The 24,547-nt window shown below is 42.3% G+C and overlaps 1 protein-coding gene across 1 annotated transcript; it reads left to right on the top strand.

Annotated features, from left to right (window-relative positions):
• The first annotated feature begins 19,192 nt into the window (after positions 1 to 19,192).
• LOC115750291 (armadillo repeat-containing protein LFR) lies at positions 19,193 to 23,819 on the top strand. The gene is made up of 8 exons (XM_030687555.2): positions 19,193 to 19,472; positions 19,787 to 19,956; positions 20,109 to 20,233; positions 20,352 to 20,608; positions 22,690 to 22,795; positions 22,879 to 23,017; positions 23,118 to 23,245; positions 23,345 to 23,819. Exons 1-8 carry the CDS (start codon positions 19,286 to 19,288, stop codon positions 23,598 to 23,600), a joined length of 1,368 nt encoding a protein of 455 aa, XP_030543415.1. The 5' UTR covers positions 19,193 to 19,285; the 3' UTR covers positions 23,601 to 23,819.
• The last annotated feature ends 728 nt before the right edge of the window (positions 23,820 to 24,547 follow it).

Genomic DNA, 24,547 nt, shown 5'->3' with positions numbered 1-24,547 from the left:
CATTGGCATCCATGCATTTTAAAGTAATCCAAGGTAATTGATTTTTTAACATCATTTGAATATTCTAGACTTGATGGGGAAGAATGATATCCAAGTATTCAAGATCCCTCGAGATGAGCTCCTAGCTTGGTGGGATAGTATGGGTGAAGCCAATCGGACGTACGCCAAGACACGACTGGGATATCTGCTGGACTTGATGAAGATCGAGTGCCCTCCCGCTTTCATCCAAGCCATGGCGCAATTTTGGGATCCGATCACCGCCACATTCAATATGGAAGGACTCGAGCTCACTCCTACTCTAGAGGAGTATAGTGTTGCCATCGGAGTAGAATTTACACCTCGCATTGTCCAACCCCCGATAGGATGTGAACCCCTTAGTTCCTTAGCCGAATTCCTAGATACTAACCTTTACGAGGTAACCCCGAATGCCAAGAGCAATTGTGGACGCATTTCCCTTACTTTCCTCATAAATAGGTTCTCAAACCTTCCTACAGATAAGGGGACTAAGTCGGGTAGGGTCTTTATCTTAGCATTCTTTAGCTTTGTATTATTTCCTATTTCCACCACCACTTTTAATCCAATTATGGCTGTGGTAGTTAGACAGTCTCATTGTGGGTGGGATTACTCCAACTTGATTTTAGCAGAGACTTTCATGTCTCTAAACCGTTTCCGGGCTAGGAACAAGGGAATCTTTAGGGCTTCCAATGGGATTTCGTATATGTGGTTCACTTCTCACATCAAACAATTCAATCTCCGTATGGGTTTCATTGAGATTAGTCCTCACACCAACCCCTTTAGAACCTTTGTCCAAACTCATACACGAGTCCCTAACCTCAACTTTAAGGATTGAAGAGAATTTCTTAGGACCTTGAAACCAGAGCAACTCCGATGGCGGCTTAAATGGCCAAGGATATATAAGGCTCGACTCACTTGTGGCGATGGAGATCTAGTTCCTTTCTTGGGCTTTACCGGAGCTACAGCATATTATCCGATGAGGGTCATCAGACGGTTTGGAGCTTTACAGAAGATGCCGACATCGCCCGGACCGGGAGTCTTCTCTTTTGACATGCCGAAGGAGGTTCTCAAAGGCAAAGATAAGGAGCCGTTCGAGGCCAAAATTGAGTACATTAAGGATTCCCTGAAGAAATCCCAGACCGGGGATATAGAATGGCCGGAAGATATGACCGACGAGATGAACCTTCACGGGGCATCACCCGAGTACATCTGCTATTTCAAGACAGTTAGACGTAGCTTTGTCGAGCCATATGTGCCAGAGTACATTGTTCCTCATATGCCTGGAGTGGAGCCCTATGTACCCGAAGATATGAGATCGCCGATTTATCATGAAGATGGGGAGTCTCGGATGGGGGAACTTGACTTCTCTTAAGATATTCGGGACACCCTAGATCCCAAACGTCCCAGACTTGGATAGAATCACTCCATCAAGTTTAGGATATCGAAACATTATGTCATTTTAACTTTCAAACACTCTTTGAGGTTTCGGTTGTAATGAACTCGGTTGATTTTCTTATATATACATGTTGAGATGTTTCTTTTTATGATGCATTAAAACTATTGCCATGGATTACGCTTCTTTTAATTACATGATTTCTCTCGGAGAATGAGTAAAAGAGCTACTTATATGAGAATAGGGCTCATGAAGCAGTCCTTTTTCTCATTAATCGAAAGAAAACATGCAATTAAAAGGATTCAAGACTTTGTTATTGCTTTCTTTCGGTATTCTTACTTTATTTTCGTTCTTCGAAACAGGTGATTTTAATCACGGAACAACCCAGAGGTCGTATTAGAACCCATCCGAGAACCAGAATGGGACCGGAAGAACCGAGCCCGAGGGTCGGTGTTCTTGAGACACAAGTGAACTCGCTGGTGGCGATGATATCAGAGATGAAAGCTTTGCTGGAAGCTTCTCATGCAAGACAGCCGGCGATACCGGATCCGAACAATCCTGCTCATCCATCACCATCTAACGCTACTGACAAGGGGCAACATGAAGGCGCCCATCCTGTTCCTGAAGTCACTCGGGCTCCTCGGGTTAATCCACAACCTAAAGCGTCGCCTGTAGTTATCAATTTGGAGAAGGAGGAGAAGGGAAAATCTGCGGTTAAAACGGAAGAAAGGGCTAAGAGGTTGGCCAAGATTGAAGAGTGCCTGAGCGATCAAGGCTATGAGTTAGCCGGATTTGATAAGATTTCCCCTTTTGCGAAAATTGAGGTGCCGCCGGATTACAAGGAACCGGAATTTGTCAGAAAGTACAACGGGACAGGCTGTCCCCGTGCTCATTTGAAATATTATCTGCGCAAGATGGCACATTATTCGGATTACGTCCCTCTCCTCATGAACACGTTCCAGGAAAGTTTGGCGGGCGCTGCTTTGGCCTGGTTCATCGAGTTAGACTTAGAAGATTATGATGGTCGAGAGGATTTAGCTGAAGATTTCCTGCATCGGTACAAATTTAACACCGCCATCGCCCCTACTCGAGAAGACTTGCTTAGAACCGTAAAAGGAAAAAACGAGCGGATCCGCACGTATGCCCGGAGGTGGCGAGCCTTGGCGACGCAAGTTAAGCCATCTATCCCGGAAGATGAATTAGTAGATTTGTTTCTGAAGGCACTCCCCTATGAGTACTTTGACAAGTTGAACACGTCGGGTTGTCGGACGTTTGTCCATCCGATAAAGGTTGCGGAAAGGCTGGAATGGGCCATGAGAGAAAGAAAAGCCCCAGAAGCACCAGCAAGACGCCGATGCGCTTTGAGAAAAGAAGGTGGGGCGGGAGTTGACATTGCCTTTGTACCAAATCCACCAAAGCCCAAACAGTTCTCGAACCCCAACCCGACCCGGGGGGGATCGTCATGGTCGACACAAAAGGTGCAAAAACCGAGGAAGAAGCCACCTCCTAAGCGGTTCACGCCCCTTCCTAAACCATTATCTAAGTTGCTTCCGATGCTGTTGGAGGAGCGTTTGGTTGCGAAGGAACCGCCAAGGCCGAACCCGATGAAATATCCTGGATATGATGAAAGCCAGTCATGTGTCTATCATATGAGGGAGAGAGGACACAATGTCGACAACTGCTATATCCTAAAACTCAAGGTGCAAGCCCTTATTGACAACCACCTGGTGGAGTTCGACAAGACGGCGCCTAATGTACAGCAGAATCCACTCCACGATCACCAGGTGGTAGGGATGATTTTTGACGGAGAAGAAGAGAATCACCTAGAGCTCAAGGTGAACATGAGCAAATTGCGCGACATTTTGGCAATTGCTTCGTCTTATCCAAATGAAGGGGAAATGTCGATTGAACGAAAAATGTTGTGTATCTCCAAGTTAATGAGCCTCGGGATAGTTGCAGATGTCACCGACGAGACATTTGAAGAAGTGCTTGCTTTTGTGAGTTTAGATTGGGATCGGTTCGTGATTGAGACCGAGCAAGGCGATTCTCGGAAGGTTCCTCATGAGAGTTTGATGGGAGATCTAGAGCCGATCACGAATTCCGAGCCCGAAGTGGATAGAGATGACCTGAAGGCCGAGAAGACGCGTTTGGACGATCAAAGATTCGCATTGGAGGCGCAAGAAAAGGGCGAAATTGTGGACAAGTTGGGCGAAGATTCGGGGAAGTACAATTTCAAAGTTAAATACTCTGCTCCTCCTAGCTTTTTCATAAAGGCTGAGGATATTGTACCAGATGGATGGGGAGGTATGGATGAAGTCATTCAGCCGGACATAGTTGATGATGCTGTCAAAGTCGTACCTCTTATGAAAAATCCAGGGACGAAGAATAATGCTGAGGTTATGGAGCGATTATCTCGTATGGAAAAATACGTGGCTGATTTCTTTCATGAATTGGAAAATTTTGCTCAACAATCGGCAGTGATAGATCAATCGCAGAAGACGAGTGATACGCATGCTGTAGAACCCCGGACTCGGAGTTATGAACAAAGTCCGAAGGTGATGGAATAGATTTGCCAATTCGGGGATTTGAGTGCATTGTTGACGGAAACGAAAGAACTTCTGAGCTCTTTGGCTCCAGCTGGAATCACCCCTGCTGCTGATCAAGCTACCGAATCATTTGCTTCACGGAAACTCGCTCGTCTCGAAGCAATTTTTACTAAGGCTGATTTGACCCATGAGGATGATGAAGAACTGGGATTTGATGCCCGTAGAGAGTGGATGCGAACTTCGCAGGTTTATACTCCCATGGTTGAAGAGGAATTGGGGAGATATTTTCCGGGACCTCTTTCGCGTGAAGTTTTTGAGCAAAGCCCTCCATCAACTTTCCACTCTTTCGCTCATTTGGTGCGAGTGGGCGAAGAGGTTGAAAGGAGTTTATTGACTGAAAAATTTCAAGGTGCGTAAGCTGAATCCTCAAGCAAAAGAGATAGTGAGATTGCCTTAGATCAAGGAATCTCGTCGACCGTTCAGAAGCACGATGTATTTTACCAAGAGCTCGAGTGCGGATATAATTCGGAAGATTTAGATGATCTGATTGGAATGATTGGGATTGTAGCTCCCATTGTGATTAGACTGGATAAAGTTGATGGATGCGACAGTAAAGACGAGCGCCCGGTCAAGCCGGTAGTGATTTGCTTTTCTGACGATGAGACGGATGATGAACCAGAGGTCAAACTGGAAAAAGCGACGCTAATAGTGATTAAAGTTCCACCCGTAAAGCCGTATAATCCAAAAGCTGTTCATTGGAATTATGGAACCGGAGAAATAGATGCTGTGATGAGATCGGGTAGATTCTACGCCCCACGGGAGGCTGAACCCGAAAAGAAAGAGGTGACTAAGGACAACGGCGAGAAGCTCTTGTCCATAGTCAAGACGAGCGAATTTGAAGTGATAGAGCGATTGAGGAAAATGCCGGCCCGGATCTCTTTGCTTGATCTGTTCATTAATTCGGAAAAGCACAAGCAAGCACTCCCGAAGGTGTTGAATGAGGTGCACGTCCCCGAGACAATTGATGAGACTCGGTTGGAAAACTTTGTAGGGGCGATCTTGCTAAAGGATCAAATAAGCTTCTCAGATGAAGACTTCCCCATGGACGGGCGAGTGCACAACAAAGCGCTATACATTACCGCAGAGTGTCATGGAAAGCGAGTAGCCCATGTATTGATAGACAATGGATCCGCTTTTAATATTTGCCCTCTGGCCACGTTAAGGAATTTGGGCATAAAGGAGGAGATGATTCGCACCTCCAAAGCAACTGTCGGGGCTTTTGATGGAATGAGGAAAACAGTGGTTGGGGAAATCGAGCTGGACGTCATCATAGGCCCGACCAAATTTTCTATTGATTTCCGGGTGATGGACCTCCCGAGTGCTTTTGGGTTTTTATTGGGAAGGTCATGGATTCATGTAGCTGGGGCTGTCCCTTCGAGCTTACATCGAAAGGTGCGATTCATAGTCGATGGGAAGATTGTTACCGTCCATGGTGAGGTGGATCTCCGGTCTTATCAGAACAGTGCTATACCCTACATAGAGCACGAGGCCAAAGAGGAGGCTAGTTATCATTCTTTGGAACTAGTGGCTGTGGTCCATACACCGATCGGGACCAAGCTAAGAGTTCCTACTCTTTACGAATTTGCTGCTTTACCCGCAAAAATGCTGTTGGCTTATGGATATCTTCCGGGAGATGGCCTAGGGAAATTTAGCCAAGGGATCCGCACTCCTTTACAACTCGAGTCCAATGAGCACAGAACTGGATTGGGTTTTGGAGTCGATAGCGACAGACCTGCCACTCTGAAAAATCACCATGGAGGCCGAGGCCGAGGTAAAGGCAAAAGCCATGGAAGCCGAGGGCGCCGAGGAGGCCGAGGTGATTCTTTTATCGGTTCTCCCACCTGGAAAGGCAAAGCTAAAATGTTCAACAATCAATTGAACCAATTTTTCTCTAAGGATTCCAAATGGTTGGCAGACGAGATGGCGTCCCCTGCAACAGAGGCGCACCTGACCAATCCATTCCTCGAGGACAACACTGTGAATGTGATAGTCGAATGGCTCGAGGCAAATGAAGATGTTACTGAGTAAAAAGATCTTCTCTGCAGTTCTTCCTTTATTACTAGCATTTGTGTTTACTTTACTGCATTTCTGCTGTATTCCTTTTCCGCATTTTGATTTAGTGCTTTTTACTTTGAATGTAAAAGGAAAATGCCATTAGATCTCCGGTCGTTGGTCCAAACAGCACACTTTGTAATGCGGTCCTTTTTACATCCAATAAAGCTTTTCATGTTTCATTAAGGATATGTGGAATAACAAATCAGTCTAATGATGACGCTCGTCTTCGTGAATCGAAGCTTGAAGCCTGATTTGCCATGTGCTTCCCGATTTCCAAAATAATCTTTCCGGAACAAGGATGTCCGAGGATATGAGGACTAGTTCCATTTTCTAGATTTTCTGATTTTAAAATGTTTTTCACAAACAAAAAAAGATTTTTCCCATAAAATCATCCATTATGATTTGCATATACTGACCATTTCCATGACATTTCGGGCATATCATTCCAAACATGCATGCTAGGTTGTTGTGCGACTCGGATCAGCGGGTGGATTATTCTTGCGATATAGAAGAAGAAGACGAGGGTCAGATAGCTATCCGGAGGGATTGGGTTAATTTTGAAGAATCTAAGCCTCCCACCGAAGAAGAGCCAGTTGTCGTTAACATTGGAGAATCCGAAAATGTCAAGGAAGTGAAAATCGGAGGACATTTATTGCGGGCGGACGCGTCCGGGATTATCGAATTACTCAAAGAATATCAAGATATCTTTGCATGGTCATATGCGGATATGCCGGGATTGGATCCGAACATTGTGGAACATGCATTACCCATTAATCCATGATGCAAACCGGTGAAGCAATCATGCAGAACGATGAAACCCGAGCTCTCAGACAAGATTAAAGAGGAAGTGATGAAACTTCTTAAAGTTGGCTTTATTGAAGCCATTCCTTATGCTGACTGGATTGCTAACATTGTCCCCGTCATGAAGAAGGATGGGAGAATTCGAGTGTGTGTAGATTATCGGGGTTTGAATAAAGCGAGCCCGAAAGATGACTTTCCTTTACCACACATCGACGTAATGGTTGATAGTACAACGGGGTTTGAATTGTTTTCGTTTATGGACGGGTTCTCTGGATACAATCGAATGCTGATGAAGAAGGAAGACAAGGCTAAGACCTCATTCACCACCCCTTGGGGAAACTTTTGTTACAAGGTTATGCCTTTTGGACTAAGAAACGCCGGGGCGACATATCAGAAGGCCATGGTGACCTTGTTTCATGATATGATACATAAAGAGATCGAGGTATATGTTGACGACATGATCGCCAAATCCAGACCCGGAGAAGATTACGTCCAAATATTGAGAAAATTGTTTGATCGCCTAAGAAAGTATAAGCTGAGGTTAAACCCCAACAAATGCATATTTGGGGCAAGATCTGGAAAGTTCCTCGGTTTCATGGTCGATATGAGGGCATTGAGGTGGACCCGTCCAAAATAAAAGCAATCCTCGACATAGCCGCTCCCTCGACGATTAAGCAAGTGAGAAGCCTTCTCGGAAAATTGAATTACATCGCTAGGTTTATATGCCAACTCTCTGACACGGCTAGACCATTTTTCAAACTTCTGAAGAAAGGCGCCAAAGTGGTCGGGGATGCCGAATGTCATCAGGCATTGGAGAAGATCAAACAGTATTTGATTTTCCCATCGATACCGGTACCACCTATTCCAGAATACCCACTGACCTTATATTTGACGATCCATCAAGAATCGCTAAGAGCATTGTTGGCGCAAACCAATCCTAAAGATGGAAAAGAGAAAGCCATTTATTACCCGAGCAAAAAGTTCACCACCTCAGAAATGAATTATTCTCCTGTCGAGAGGACTTGTGTTGCAAAAGTTTGGGTACTTCGCAGATTGAGGCGATGCGCTCTGCATTATCACATTCAATTGGTGACAGAGAATGACCCGATTAAGTATCTGTTGGAAAAACCAACATTGGTTGGGAAACTGGCCAAGTGGCGGGTAATGTTGTCAGAGTTTGACATAAGAAGTTCACCTCAGAAATCTGTTAAGGGACGCGCTATAGCAGATTTGCTAGCAAAAAGCTCTCGGTCAGAGCCAATTCCGGATAAAGCGAGAGTTAAAGATCAAGTCCTGGCGTTAACGTAAGACAAATGGACTATGTATTTCGATGGTGCGGTTAACCTATCGGGAGCGGGTACCGGGGCAGTCTTGATATCCCCGGAGGGTTAACATTATCCTGTTACGGCAAAATTGGTATTTCCATGTACCAATAATGTGTCCGAGTATGAAGCATGCATCCAGGGCTTACAGTTAGCCATTTCCATGAAGGTGCAGAAATTACGGGTGTATGGCGATTCTATGCTGATTATTTTTCAAACTCAAGGAGAATGGAGAACGAAGGATTCCAAGCTCATCCCGTACCATGAGTTTCTAGAAGAACTTGCTTTTGAATTCGAAGAAATATCCTTTGAATACTTGCCCGAAACGCAAAACCAATTTGCAGACGCCTTGGCAACATTAGCCTCTATGTTGCGGGTGACGAACAGGCTGGATATAAAGCCTTTGAGAATTGATGTGATCACCCGGCCAGCTTATCGCATGCTGATAGAAGAAGAATTTGATGGTGAACCATGGTATCACGATATCAAAAATTATCTTCCGAAAGGAGAATTTCCTGAAGGGAGTCAGGCTGGAGATAAAAAGTATATAGCCAAGATGGCTACCAAATTCTTTGTGAGTGGCCAAACCCTGTATAAAAGATCATTTGATTCGGTATTGCTCAAGTGTGTAGACGCCAAGGAAGCGAACATACTCATGAAAGAGATTCACGAAGGAGTATGTGGGCCTCACATGAATGGTCATCTCCTTGCAAAAAAGATCATGCGACTCGGTTATTATTGGATGGCCATGGAGTCGGATTGTAGTCAACATGTGCGCTCATGTCATCAATGCCGGATGTATGGAGATAGGATTAATGCTCCTCCAAATGAACTTCATCAAATGTCAGAAGCTTGGCCTTTCTCTATGTGGGGGATAGATATGATTGGGCCAATAAACCCTGCTGCTTCAAACGGTCATCGCTTTATTCCGGTAGCGATTGATTATTTCACCAAATGGATCGAAGCCAATTCTTACGCAAATGTCACTGCAAAGAGCGTAGCAAGATTTATTAAGAGAGATATAATCTCTCGCTACGGGTCTCCTTAGGCAATTATCACGGACAATCGGTCCAATTTGAATAACAAGATTGTCGACGATCTGCTGGATCATTTTGGCATTCGACATCTTAACTCGTCTCCTTATCGTCCACAGATGAATGGGGCAGTTGAAGCCGCAAATAAAAACATCAAGAAGATCCTGTCGAAAACTGCGGAAAATTATAGGGATTGGCATGAGAGGCTACCCTTTGCATTGATGGCTTATCGAACTTCGATCCGAACTTCAACCGAGGCAACTCCTTATTCCCTGGTTTATGGCATGGAAGCGGTTTTGCACGTGGAAATGGAGATTCCATCCTTAAGGGTACTATCAGAAGTTAAACTTTACGAAGCTGAATGGATACAGCAAAGGTGCGAGCGATTGAATCTAATTGACGAAAAGCGTCCGAAGGCTATCTGTCATGGCCAAAGTTATCAGAAAAGAGTAGCCAAATCGTTCAATCGCAAGGTGAAACCAAGATATTTTGAGGTGGGAGATCTCGTAGTGAGAAAGACAACGCCAAACGTCGCTCATCCGGGGGGTAAATTCACTCCAAATTACGAGGGTCCATATGTTGTCAAGAAAGTGCTTGCGGGAGGGGCCTTGATTCTTGTAAATTCAGAGAGAGAGGAATTGGGATATTACGTAAATGCTGATGCGATAAAGAAATATTATCCTTGAATTAAAATCAGAAATGATTGTGGCTTCCCTCCGAAGGATCCGAGTCGCCATAGAATTACTGCATTGCATTCATACATACATGCATACATGCATACATGCACAAAAATTTGCGGGGTTCAAAAACAGGAAGTTCAAGACCCAACCTGTTCAAGAAGAACTAGCGGTTTGTTCATCTCAAAGCAATGAAAACAGGTGATATGTATCTGTTCCATTACTCGCATTTCAATCCCATTACTCATCGGGTGATCGTTTCTTTTTGCCAAGGTATGACGATCAAGCACAAAAGACGACCAAAGATCGACGTCAGAATAGAGGCAAGAATTCTTTCCATCGTCTCACAAGACGAGAGATGGCTGTAAATGTCGGTAATTCGCAGAGGCCTTTGATTTCGGAATTAGACTTTTTATTGGTCATATCATCTGCATTCATCCTAAAAAACTGAGGTTATTCAAACACAGCTTGAACATGCAGAGTGAACCATAAATTCCCTTTGAGGGTATGAATTGAAAAAGAGAAAATAAACTTTTCCAACAAGAGTTGTTTAAACCATTCATTGGATTTTTTCATAGACGAGAGGCAAACCTAATCCAAACACGTCCCATACACACTTGAGAGATGAGTGGAGTGGAAGGGATAGCGAAACCTTAACCTGGGGACGTAGGGGTTATTCGCAGCGATTACATAGATTGAGATGACGGAGGCATTCATTTCTCTATCATAAACACTACAGGTGACCATTGATAACCCCTTTGAACGGCGGTTTCATTCTTTATCCCTGTCAAGAACCACCCCACATGGGGGTCAAATGGAGGTAAGTCCGGCAATATCGGGAGGAAAATGGTTAGAAATTTTCTTGCTTGGACTAACATCAATCTTCGTGTGTTGCTTATACGATAATTCAAGTGCTTTAGGATGACGAAAAGCATTCGTTTCTCTATCCTATACACTTTTATCCTTTGCATAGCCAATTGAGCCTGCATATTCGTTTCATGAACCCCGTTGGTGATCGCTGCATATGTCAAGGTGTGAGCGACAACACTCCAAGAACAGAAGAGTTCAAGAAATAGGATTTACAAGAAATTCTTAAGCCCATACTAGGGCATGCTAGAACTTTCAATTGAATATCTAGCACAACCATTGAAAATCCTATTCCCGAAAAGAAAGGAAAAGGCGGGATTTTGAAAAAGAGCGAGAAAGAAAAAGCCGATCCCGGGCATCAAGAAAAAGCAAAGTGCCTGGTAAAAGCAAGGCCAATGCCCATTCAAATATTCGTACACTTGTGAACCATGTGTTCGATCTTGTAAGTATCAAAAGACTCCATGATATCTTTATCTCCAATGAGATCTGGTTGTAAAAGAAAACCTCCAGTGGAGATAGATCACTCTGTAGTTATGTCATTCTCGGATGACCAAAACGAGGATAAAAGTTTGCACCATTCTGATGTGATAGAGATGCTATCTAAAGACAAATATGCACTTCAAAGACCGAGGATGTTCTCCAAAGAATTTTAGATATACCTACAAGATTGAAAACATTCTTCGAGGGATAATCCCTAAGGGCCGATATCGGTGGTAAAGCTGCAATGATCACCAACGACACACCCATTTACATGTCCTGGGCAAAAAAAAATAAGCCTTTTTCAGTCCCCAATTCTTACCTGCGTTACAACCCCGAAAAGTCTTTTCCGATTAAAGCACTTGGATTAACGTAGAAGCTTAGCTCGAAGAAGTACGAGCAAGATCATTTCTCTCTCATTTTGCGGGTTTCTTGACTTGTAAACCCGGTGCAGATGTTGAAGATTTTCGTTCAAACAGCCTTGACTCAATTGTGAGTCCCACTTGGAAACCATTGTCCAAGCCCAACATTACGGTCCTTTCGAAGACCTCCCGATCGATCAAGATGTATGCGCTGCGAATGATCCCGAATCCTAGGCATAGGTTCGACGGGAAATTTGAGCGCTTTCAAAATGAAAAAACCGTTATCTCGAAATGGTGAGAAGCCCTCTTTAATGAGAATACTCCAATGGATGTTTTAACCAAACTCTTTTGGTAGTTTCAGATTGTTGGATTCAAACTTTCCTCACAAGGAATTTTTGATCACTTTAGCATGTTGCCGGATGTTTTGGATAACCTCCGACATCATAATACATCCATTCAGACTTTTTCATGACTTGAGTTTAAGTCATAGAAATTTTGTTAGTTCGATAACAGATTCCCCATAAAAGATTGATAATCTTCTCTAGTGGAGAAAAAATTTTCAGGTTTAAACTTCTGCATGACTCATGGAAACCCCGGATCCCGGAAGGACGCCTTTCGTGGTAAGAAAGAATTTCCACTTTTTGATGAGAAAAGTTTTCGGGTTTGAACTTCTGCGGGACTCATGGAAACCCCGGATCCCGGAAGGACGCCTTTCGTGGTAAGAAAGAATTTCCACTTTTTGATGAGAAAAGTTTTCAGGTTTGAACTTCTGCGGGACTCATGGAAACCCCGGATCCTAGAAGGACGCCTTTCGTGGTGAGAAAGAATTTCCACTTTTTGATGAGAAAAGTTTTCGGGTTTGAACTTCACCGGGACTCATGGAAACCCCGGATCCCGGAAGGATGCCTTTCGTGGTGAGAAAGAATTTCCACTTTTTGATGAAAAAAGTTTTCGGGTTTAAATTTCTGCGGGATTTCCGGTAACCCCGATTCCCGGAATGACACCTCTTTCGTTAAAAAGAATTTTCAGATTCGATTTTCTGCGGGATTTCGGGTATCCCCTAAATCCCCGATCGATCATCTTATTAGGTGAACCTTTTAGTAGGTAAGCCTTTTTCTAAAGATCTTTGACAAGTCCCGAAAGTGGGATAAATCATCTTACGGGTAAAACCTTTTAGTAGGTGAGCCTTTTTCGGACTGATCCACTAGTCGGATCGGATCCTCTGACGAATCCCACAGGCGGGATAGGTCGTCTTTAGAATCCCTTTAAGTAGGAATTCCTTTTACGGGCTGATCCACCATACGGATCAAATCTCCTGACGAATCCCACAGGCGGGATAGGTCATCTTTAGAATCCCTTTAAGTAGGAATTCTTTTTCTGGGCTGATCCACCATACGGATCAAATCTCCTGACGAATCCCACGGGCGGGATAGGTCGTCTTTAGAATCCCTTTAAGTAGGAATTCTTTTTATGGGCTGATCCACCATACGGATCAAATCTCCTGACGAATCCCACAGGCGGGATAGGTCGTCTTTAGAATCCCTTCAAGTAGGAATTCTTTTTATGGGCTGATCCACCATACGGATCAAATCCTCAGACGAATCCCACGGACGGGATAGGTCGTCTTCACATTCCTATTACTTAGGAATTCCATTATGGTTTGACCTACCATACGGGTCAGAGCTTAATCTCCCTAGGACATTCTGATGATGAGTCCCTAGGTATCTTCTAGAATCCATTCACACTCACGGGAAAGCCTCTCGAGCTCGGACAGGTAAGCGCCGGGTAAATCTTTTCTTACTCTCCTCTCATATTTTACGTATGGAGTCTCATTTTGGATAAGAGCTTATCGGCGGGAATGCTTGAAGATCAACTGTCACAACTCTTTCTTTTCTCTTTTCCCAATCGAGTCGATTAGATTTCAGGTGTCACCTTATCTTTGGAAGTGACCTCTCACGAGATCACTCCCAAAGAGGGGCATCTGTTGACACTCGATTTTTAATCAATCTTTTTTTTGATTTATTTTTAAAAATTCATAAAAAATTCACAGAAAATTAGAAAATTGCAAAATCAACTTTGGTAGCCTTGGCCAAGCTCAAGGAACCATTTTTGAACAAAAAATAATTTTTCATATTTTTCGCATTTTTTGATATTTTTCAGAAAATAGGAAAATACCCAAAAAATCCATAAAAATACCATTCGAGGTCACAAAAATACAAAAAAATAGTCAGTATTTCTCTTTTAATTTCCTTTTCATTATGACCTCTTAAAATTTGAAAATTCCATTTCGGATTTGTGTGTTCCTTCACAAATGTACCTCACAAATTAGACATAAAAATACCATTTGGGGTCATTTTATTTTTCTTTCTTCACTATTAAGGTTGTGACATGATTCTCTTGCATTACATTTCACATTCTGATCCAATTGCATGTTAATTTGCTCAATTTTGGCACTAGGGACTAAATTGCACAAAAATTTCTTTCATTTTAGTCCCTAGAAGGCCAAATTCGAAATTAAATCTTTCTAAGAGGCACCCATGGAATCCTATGACCCCTATCCTATAGTTTTTGACCTTCTGAATCTAATGGTAGGCTCAATTGAGGTTAATTCCTTCATTAAGGACTCCAATTTTGTAAAAATCGATTTCGGATCCTACCCAACATTTGGGGTTTTCTCTCAATTTCAAAGAAATTTTTCATGAAAATCACCTTTGCAGAGGGAATCCATGTTGGGAAAATGATTTGTGGCATCAATTTCGTGAAAAAATGTCAATTGCTGCTTCGATTTGACCTTTCTTTGCACGAACCGGGTCTGCCGGGTCGGGCGGATCCGACCCGGAGACCCGGTGCTGTTCATCGTCTCCCTCAAGCTCCACAGGCGCAAGTTAGAGAGCAGATGGCCGTTTTTCTTGAACGGCTTTTCTTGAACAAAAATTCGAGAAGAATCTAGAAGGATCGGCGGTTAGAGCGAGCACGGGGGGATGGACAAAAGAGGGAGTGTTCGCAAACAGAAAGGGAGGGGGATTTTTTTAGAACAGAGAGAGGGGAGATCGGAGAGGGAGCGAACAGAGAGAGGGGAGGGACGCCATTGGAGGGAGGAACACCGAGAGCTCAAAGCTTCGTCGCCGGCCGATTCGGGCGACGCCTTCCTTCGCCGATAGCGTCATTCGAGTCCTCTTGGTCTCGCGAAGAGTTTGAAGCCTCCTGCCGTCGCCATCAAGCTCGAAACAGGTGAGCATCCTCGCCGTTTTCCCGATTCGGTTTCCTGTCGCGCGGTTCTAATAGATCGTCGTTTTCATTTGCATCTTGACTGGAAATGTTCCCGCAATCTTTCCGAACCTGTTCTTGTGCTTCTTTTTGTGATTTTTACGCATGAAAATCCCTCACGTCGACCTCCTAACCTTGCATTTCGTTCCGAGCTCGTGAGCTCATTACCTCTAAAAAGCTGAAGTCACCGAACCTCCAGGTAAGTACCTTCTACTCTATGGATGTTGATTGACCGAGTTAATGTGTGATTTGGCACGAGATCGTCACCTTTGATAATCGCGGGACATGTATGTTCGGTCGAGTCCTCGTTTGCTTGAAACAGAGCTATTTCTCTCGCTAAATCTTGAATAGGTAGATCGTGAGTTGATGAGGATTAGATTTGCAGTAGAATCATGGCTCTTCGGCAAAGTTTTGTGTCATTTTGTCGGTTCGCCGGAAGTTGCGGGTTCGGCCGGACATCGAAGGTCGGTTTAGGCTAGTTCGGGTTCGTCATTCGGGTCGAGCTCGCGATATGTGAACGTAGGCCGGAAGTGAGACCGAATGAAGAGAAAATCGCGTTGTTTTAGGCGGGTTTCGGCTTCGGAATCGATCTCCGGCGAGAATCACCGGCGCCGATCGTCTTCTCCGGCGAAGACGTTGACCGGTCAACGTCCGGGTGTCGCCGACGTGGCGGCCACGTGGCAGCCACGTCGGCAAGTTTGTTATAACAAATAAAAATGATCCGACGGCTCATAGGGATGCCACGTGTCGGAATCTCGGATTTTTGAAAAATAAAATTCATTTTTTCAGATATATTCCATTTTTCGAAAAAAAAAAAAAATATTTTGTGATCGCGTGGCCCAGGTTTGGCCACGCGTCACCATTCCGATCGTTGGATCAAATTTTCGGAAATTCAAGTAATAAATAAAATCATTTTCAGAAATTAAAAAAATATAGTTTGATCGAACGGTTGAGATTTGATCTTGCCTTCGATCCGAGCCGTTGATCTTGGTGTTTAGAATGTGCGGTGGAGATCAAGTCTCCCTTTAATCCGAGCCGTCGATTCCGGTCAAAAGATCCAACCGTCGTCCTCGTGCCACGTGGCGCAATCCGGAGCATCGATAGACATTAGGCGGGAATTTTGAATTTTCAAGTGTGAATATTAGAGCGACGTCGTTTCGGGAAGAAGGCCGGACCGGGCGCTGGTTCGTGGACCGGGTTGACCCGGTCCGAAAAAAATTTTTTTTTTGAAAAATCATTAAAAAATCAAAAAAATTAGGAAAAATTGTAGAAAATTCCCAAAAATTCCAAAAATTCTCAAAAATTGAGGAATGGCCACAATCAACTGGCCAATCCTATTTTTGAGATTTCTCCTCCCAATCTTTCCGAAAATGACAATTTTACCCTTTAAGGGTAATTTGTTTCCAAAAATTCCCGTGGACTTCCAAAAGATGCTGGAAATTAGGAAATGGGTCAGTATAGGTGGCCAATCCTATTTTCAACATTTCTCACTCCGAATCTCTTCTGAAATGACGATTTTGCCCTTTTCGGCAAATCGTCCCCAAATTTTCTCAAAATTACGATTTTGCCCCTCATGGGCGAATCACTTCCAAATCACTCCCGATCTTCTCCTATGCTTTGAATACCCTTTCTCTAAGCCAATAGGGCTATACTAAGAATGTCACGCTGATTTGATGCGATTTATCCGCACGTTATGGATTCCTTGATTTGCGCATTTACTTTAATTGATTGTGATTGCTAGGATAGTCACTCCCATCCGCATGAATTCCTAGATTTAGGATTCGTACCCCACTCGTCTGCATGAAATTCGAGATTAGAAAATTCAATCAACTTAGGTACCGAAAGGGCGTCAACTCTGATAGTTGGCGTAACTAAGTCCCCGAACCCACTTCTCCGATTCTCGCAGAATCGAATAGAAACTCCCGACTATTCGATAGGGTTTCCAATCGTACCTTCCACGAAACGATTGGTGGCGACTCCGAGGCATGCACACGTTGCACATGTCATCAGACCACACCGAAGGTCGACTATGATTTGATCCTCCGCCGCGATTTGGGTAATGGGCCTTGGGAGGGGCCCGCGTCCGAAAGTCCACACGCAATCGGGCCGGAAGGGCGACCCATTAACCCTCTCTCTCACATTTTCCGATCGAGGAGGGTCGCGACATGTACCAATTTTGAGTTTTTCGTGATATTAACCCTTTGTAGTGCCAAGTCCTCTGGTGAAAACATTTGTAACTTTATTGACACCCAAAATCGATCATTTCCGGCTAAACAAACTTGATCACTTGTCTTTACAAGTCCCATCTCTATCTCTTCTAGTAATACTTTTTCCCCGCAGGAAGTGATAGTGCACTTCTATATGCTTAGTCCTTGCATTGAAAGCATGATTTTCTGCCAAGCTTATGGTGATAGATTGTCGCAATATGACCTGGTCAAGTTGCCTACCAGTGGATAAAGATCCTCTGCTAACTATAGCCTGTACACTCTTGAGCTACCATTGCTGCTCTATACTCAGCTTTCGTGGTGGATAATGACACAGGTGGATGTCTTTTACTGCACTTGACACCACTGCTGATCTGTGAGTGAACATGTACCCGGTAGTTTGATCGCCTTGTGTTAGGATTTCCAGCAAAATCAACATCCCAATGGTTGCAATTTTGTAATGCTGGATGTTTAAAACATTTTGAATTTTTGAAAGTAAAAGACATGAAAGCTATTATTATGTAAGATTTTTTTTTTTTTTTAACGGTTTTGTAACATTTTTATAATGGTTGCAATTTTTGTGACGGTCTTGACCTTAATCGATTTGCAAGGGTTTTCAATTTAATGTAAGGATTCGATGATGGAAAATGACTCTCTTTCTTTTACCTGCAAATTGTTGCTCCAAAAATAATTGAAAAGCGATATACAGAAACGTGAAAAATTCTTTACTCTCGTTCCATTTTTCTTTCATTGATTTGATGCGTTATACGTGCAATTTAGTTGTTCATATTCTCTTTTACTATTCTGTACGGAGTAAAGAAGACTGCCCGTTGCATCTTGGAAGGATAGCCGCTAAAGCCTATCGCACCGATTTTCGAACTCCGAGAGGAAGAATTATCCTTAAGGACCATATACACTGCGGAATGCAAAGTGGATTGCTGAATAATGTTACTTCTAAAGGTAATCAAAGACTAAAGTGAGCATGAATAACATAGGAAAACAAAAATACTCTAATAAGTTTGCGCTATTTATATTTTACAATGCAAGCCCATCCTTCATGGTTGATTGGCATCATGAAATTAAGGTATGCATGAACCATAAAATGGTCCTATAATGCGGCCCATCCTTCATGATGCCATGACATGTAAAATGATCCGACAGCCTAGTTTGCCTTTTCTTATTATTATACTTATATTGGTATTTTTGTTCTTTTCTAATTTTCTTTTTATATTTGAATTGAATTGCCCATGCCGCTGTGAAATTTCGAAAATCACAATGTCCCCTAATCACTATGAAACCTAGCAAGCAATATGAATACTGTACGATGCGAGGTCAGTCTTTTTTTTTTTTTTTGAAGGGGTCAACTTATGTCGTCATTATTGACAAGTTAGATCCCCAACTTGGATTTAGATGAGACACCATGGAGACCTATAGTCGAAAATTTAGATGTCAATATAACTTTTAAGCACACACAACTCCTCCCCCCCCAAAAAAATGGTCAATCGGTTTATGAATGCCAACCTCTCACATAATCTTACGAGAATCCATTGAGGTACATGCGGAAGTTAATCAATCTCCATTGTAAACCAATGTTCATCAGGAAAAAAACAAAAGGACTTCAAAATAAATGCAATCATCATTAAGGAACAAATAAAATGATCCCAATAACAAAAAGGTCAAATTACAAAAAATTGAAGACTCCTTATGCAAACATTAGAAAATATCACCTTAATATCAGATAATCATTACTTTCATGAGTTGACTTCACCATTTCCTTTACTAGCTACTTTTAAATACTTTTTCAATAAATCCTTTGTTTCGACCAAAATAAATAAATAAATCCTCTGTCATAGTAATTATTTTTTTGTCGGAATTTGTCATATTAATTAACCATTCAAATATGAGTGGCCAATTTTTGTCATCGATGCCTTTTTCCCCTTATATTTAATTTGTGTCTTTTCTTTAAGTACCTTATTTAATTATATTAGTTAAGTTCAATGATTTTTTTTTGGTTATTTTATTAATATCAAATTTTCCAAATTAAGAGCGCTTTTGAAACCACATTGGATCATAAATTAGTCGTCGGATGCGGTCAGAATGGCCCATAACCCGATTTCACATCCAATTTGCTAAATCGGATCCTTCGCCCCTCTCAACTTTCAAGCATATTGCCGCAGAGAGAGTCGGAGGGAGAGGGGGGTGAGGATGCAGAAGCGAGACCAGAGCAAGTCCGGCGGGTCCGGCGGTGGCTCCGCGCCGACGCCGGCGAAGAGAGGCCGTCCTTTCGGCAGCGGAAGCAGCAACTCCGCCTCCATGGCGGCCGCCGGAGCTGACGCGGCTTCTCCGTCCTCCCTCCTGGGGCCATCTCTCCAAGTGCACAGCTCTTTCGCAGGTCGGTTCCCGGAAACCCTAGCCTTCGTCTCAGCTTAGTGTGATGGTTACTAGTACCGCCATGAGAATTTTGACCCATCGGTAATGGTGAATTCACCATCTTTTGCATTTCACAGTCGGCCTCTCTTCTTGCAGATTGTCCCATTTGATGGACTGTGACAAATCGTTTAGTTTTCGTCAGTGATAGTCAAATGATGTGATTGTATGTGTAGCTATTCCCTTTACGTCTGAGAGAGATTCCTCATGCGAAGCTGTGTTGTTTAGCTTTTTTTGTGCTGATGATTCGCTGTAATATTGTACATGGTTCCCTGTCAGATCAAAACAACAGAAGAATAGTTCTGGCTCTTCAGAGTGGCTTGAAGAGTGAGTTGACATGGGCACTAAACACTCTCACATTGCTCTCGTTCAAGGAAAAGGAGGACATGCGCAAAGATGCTACTCCTCTTGCCAAAGTTCCTGGCTTGCTTGATGCTCTTCTCCAAGTAGTATGTCTACCTACTTTCACGTTTCCTTCTTGTCTTCTTTTTTCGTTTGTGTTCAATTTAATTCATTTACAAGGCTTTTCTCTTGATTGACCAACTCTTTTTCCTACGCCATCAATCTTGACAGAAGGAATGCTTTTTGTTGTGCAAAACAGATAGATGATTGGCGTGACATAGCTCTTCCGAAGGAACTTGTTAGGACACCAAGGGTCAGAACATTAGGTTCAAATTCTACCGTAACAGGGTTTGGGAATGAATATGATGCTTTAGGCTCCACTGGGTAATTTCAATCATGCTAACCTTTTTCTTCTGTGTTTGTAAGTGTGTGTGTGTTAATGATTTCCACAACAGAAAGCTATGTAATTGTATTGTTAATGCATAGATGTTCTTATTGGCAGAGTGGCTCCTGGTACTTCTGTGACAGAAGCTTCTTTGCAGAAAAATCTGACCAGACCTCGTCCTGCCGAGTGGTGGTCTGATGAAGATGGTCTATTTAATCTGGATGATGAAGGGCGAACAGAAAAGCAACAGTGTGCTGTTGCTGCTTCAAATGTTATTCGCAATTTCTCTTTCATGCCGGAAAATGAAGTCATCATGGCACAACACAGGCATTGCTTGGAAACAGCATTCCAGTGCTTAGAGGACCGCGACACAGGTTTGTTTTGTTCCTGATATAACTGGGATGCTCTGTTTTTATGTGTCCTGGCATTACTCTGTTGGAAAGTAATTCTTTAGAGTGGAACTTTTCTCTCCTGTGCTAGACAGTAATTCCAAGCGCGCCATCTGGTTTAGTTGGGAGTCCCCATTTGTTTAGTCGGAATGGGAGAATTGGAATGAACATTTAGTATTCGGGATGAGTATATAAAGATATAAATAGAACTTTCCAAAGAAAGAAAGCGAAAAAAAAGGAAGAAGAACAGATAACATGTCACAATTCTTGATTTATTTGTTGTCATGGCGTACAAGTTTCTCCCTTTATGGGATTCCATTTTTGTTAATCCATGCCCATTGCATCTTATCTCGTGGATTGTATTTGTCTAAGTTTTTCTTTAGATGCAATTTCTATTTATTTTCAGCAGTATGAGGATTGTCTTGTTGAGTTCACTTAAGATATTACTGTTAACAAGGTTCATAGTTATCCTACTTTTTTCCATGGAAACATAAAGTGGGCATGATGGTGTAAAATTTGTTGTCTAAGCTTTATTTTGATGTTGCCTTGGTTATGTTGACAATACACCCAGCTGCTACTTTCATGGGATGTTTTTCAGTGTATGACGGATATCAAATAGCAGGTCTAGGTGCATAAGGATTATCAGATATTCTTGAGTTTTTATATTATTTGGCAATGAGAAAAAGGATGCGTGTACTAGCAGCTCGGAGTTTCTCAACTTGGGGAGGTTGTAGTTCATGAGGGGAGATATTTTTAGTATGCCAGCTTGCCCTTGCTTTATGTCTATTTCAAATTATGTGCAAACGGAGGATTAGTTGTTGATATGGTTAAGCCTTTTCTGGGTACCTTTCCTTGTTTTGTCTATTTTCCTTTTACTCTATTTGGAATTTTTTGGGTGGAGGGTCAGGGGAAGTAATAATACCTTCATACTGATATGCTTTTAGACTGAAACTTGAGAAGCCTGTTATATACAATTCAGTAGATCAGATCTTTTATTGACTGATTGCTCATGTGCCTTTCCCAATAGATCCTTTGTGATGTGAGACAGTAATTCCCGATCCAATCTTTTGCATTGTATAATCTAGATGTGACATTCGATCATCTCCATTAGATTAAGGTGTTAAATCAGGAATAATATGTAGGAATAGGATGGTTTTCTGGCATTTTATCATTTAAGAGTATTCATTTCAACATCCATCTAAAATTTGTTTCTTGCTTTTCTGTATTTGATCCTTTCAAAATAGTTTCAGGATTCCAGCACAGCAACTGGTAGAGTACCGGTTGCTGACTGACGCTAAGTATAAGGTCCAATAAAAAGCATGATAGGACTTATTCATTGTCGGAGCCATCTTTATTGTCACACAGTAAAAATTAGATATTGGGTTTCCTCTATTTCAACCACTGGCACTATGCAATCCCCAAAGCGTCTTTGTACATAGTTTGCACGTATGTACTTATACTCATGCATCCATTTATATACGTATATATGTCGTGCTCTTCCAGGAACAGTTGCTAAGTCTCACTTTTAATTGCATGTTTGAATTTAATTATGCCACATAAACAATTGGAGCATCTGTTGTACACTATTGATGCTTGGGGCACTATGGAAGTTCCCTTGTATGGCTGCTGATTGCTTTATTACGATCTGGTAAAATGTGAAATCTGTGTTCCTTGAAGTTTTAAGGCCTCAAACTTCTCTTGCCCTGACTGAGGTTTGACCCAATTAGAATTATGATGTCAATCATCGTGGATACTTGTGAGAGTATTGCATCATTAAATTATTACAATACATGACCATGTGCAAGTAATATGAGATAATGGCTTTTGTGAATATGTTGGAGCTGAAGCAGTTGATGGATCACTACTTCCAAGTTCCTTTTATGCATAAGAAGTCTATATATTTAAATGCAAGCTTGTTTTGCTTGTAGTTGCCTTGTTTTCTATTAATGTTTCATCTTACTTCTTTTTTGGAAAAACTAGATTTGTTTGTGCATCTTTCTCTTCCGTTCAGTTATTTATTATGCTTATCTGTTCTAAAAACCTTAAGGAGTTTACACTATGTGCAGAGGATGAAGAACTTGTCACCAATGCCCTTGAGACAATTGTGAATTTGGCTCCTTTGCTCGATCTACGGATTTTTAGCTCAAATAAGCCTTCTTTCATCAGAATAACGTGAGAACTGTTTTCCAGCTTTTTCTTTTTGTGTTCCTTATGTATTTTGTGTTCAATCATTTCTAATTCTTTTTGTCAAACAGAGAAAAGCGTGCAGTTCAAGCCATTTTGGGGATGCTGGAATCTCCTGTCAGAGCTTGGCATTGTGGAGCTGCTGAACTGATTGGCCGTTTAATTATAAATCCCGATAATGAACCTTTTCTTCTTCCCTTTGTTCCTCAGGTTGACGAGACTACGACTGCTCTATTCTTTACCTTATAATGTAATTAATTGCACCTTATCCATATGACAACTTTTTATCTGTTTGGAATTAAACATGCAGATACATAAGCGTATGGTGGATCTCATGAGCTTACCAACACACGATGCACAAGCGGCTGCTGTTGGTGCTCTGTATAATCTTGCTGAAGTTAATATGGACTGCAGATTGAAGCTTGCCAGTGAACGATGGTAAACTCTATACGTCCCCTTTCATGAGACACAATGGACAAGCTTATTAATGGCACTTCACATCATCCATGTGGCTCACAAAAAGAATATAATCTATAGGGCCATTGATCGCCTGCTTAAAGTGATCAGGACACCGCATCCAGTGCCAGAGATTTGCAGGAAAGCTGCAATGATTCTGGAAAGCCTTGTATCCGAGCCACAGAACAGGCCTCTGCTGCTAGCGTACGAGAATGCCTTTGCAGAGATACTTTTTTCAGATGTCAGGCATTCGGATACATTTGCAAGGATATTGTATGAGCTTACGGCGAGACCAAACAACAAAATGGTGGCAGCTCGTGGAGTATGGGGCATGTAAGTTTAACCTTCATTTTGTAGTATAGCAGTGTGGCTTAATGATGCGACAGTTAGGATAGTAAAGCCCAAGTAATTGCTAGCTCACCCGAGCTTCGGTTTCAGGTAAGCAGTAGCAATTATATTTAAGCTAAACAGTAGTCAAGTGATCGATAAATTCTAATGCCACATCCTTGGTCACTTCACAGTCCCTTGCTAATGAGCACATGCTTTGTTGTAGCAATTGCTGTGCATTGAAGTTTCCTGAGTTCTCATGTCTAATTGTGTACATTGCTGGCTTAGTTGTAATGCCACATCCCTGGTTAATTCTCATGTTTGGTTTAGGATATCTAAGTGTGTATCTGCATGAGCACTTGGGGTGCCTCAATTTTGATAAATACTTTTCTTGAGCAGCTAATACTGTTAAGCATATTGAAGTCCTTATATCCCATACATAGCTCGAGCAATTCGAGCCAAGCCCTAAATCACAGAATACAAAATATCGCATTCAACATCCTATAGAGGCTATACAAGTTAGAATTTTAGAATTACACAAAATTTAATAATAGAGCATGTATATTTATCTTGACCAAGCATCATGAACATGAATACCAATACCCGTTCGCAATCTAATCTACCAAGAAATTGTTTGATACAACTTTCTCGTAGCAATTTGAACTGTGAACAAGAGTACTGTAGTTTTTATATAGTGCTTACGTTACCGAATGTAAAGTTGTGGCAGGTTTAAAACTTGTATTACAGAAGGTATAAATCCCAACGCTTCATAGCATGTCTATGAGGCAAAGTGGTCATAGTTTAGCCACTGTATACCAAAGGGGCTCCAAATAATGCTTTCCAGTTTTTTTGGAACGAAATTCGGGAGATTTGGAAACAGAAACGTCGATTATGGCTCGGAGTTAATTGCTTACAAAAAAGCTTTGTTTTTCGGTTGTGGGCACATGAAGACAGGTT

The sequence above is a fragment of the Rhodamnia argentea genome, chromosome 1, assembly GCF_020921035.1.
Source record: "Rhodamnia argentea isolate NSW1041297 chromosome 1, ASM2092103v1, whole genome shotgun sequence".
Classification (NCBI taxonomy): Eukaryota; Viridiplantae; Streptophyta; class Magnoliopsida; order Myrtales; family Myrtaceae; genus Rhodamnia; species Rhodamnia argentea.
This window is presented reverse-complemented; position numbering and strand designations above follow the sequence as displayed.

Excerpts from the sequence above, each read along its gene's own strand:
- LOC115750291 (XM_030687555.2), top strand. The coding sequence starts at position 19,286 with ATGCAGAAGCGAGACCAGAGCAAGTCCGGCGGGTCCGGCGGTGGCTCC. Across the intron at positions 19,473-19,786 it reads AGTGCACAGCTCTTTCGCAG|ATCAAAACAACAGAAGAATA; the intron begins GTCGGTTCCCGG and ends GTTCCCTGTCAG. Across the intron at positions 22,796-22,878 it reads CCTTCTTTCATCAGAATAAC|AGAAAAGCGTGCAGTTCAAG; the intron begins GTGAGAACTGTT and ends TTTGTCAAACAG.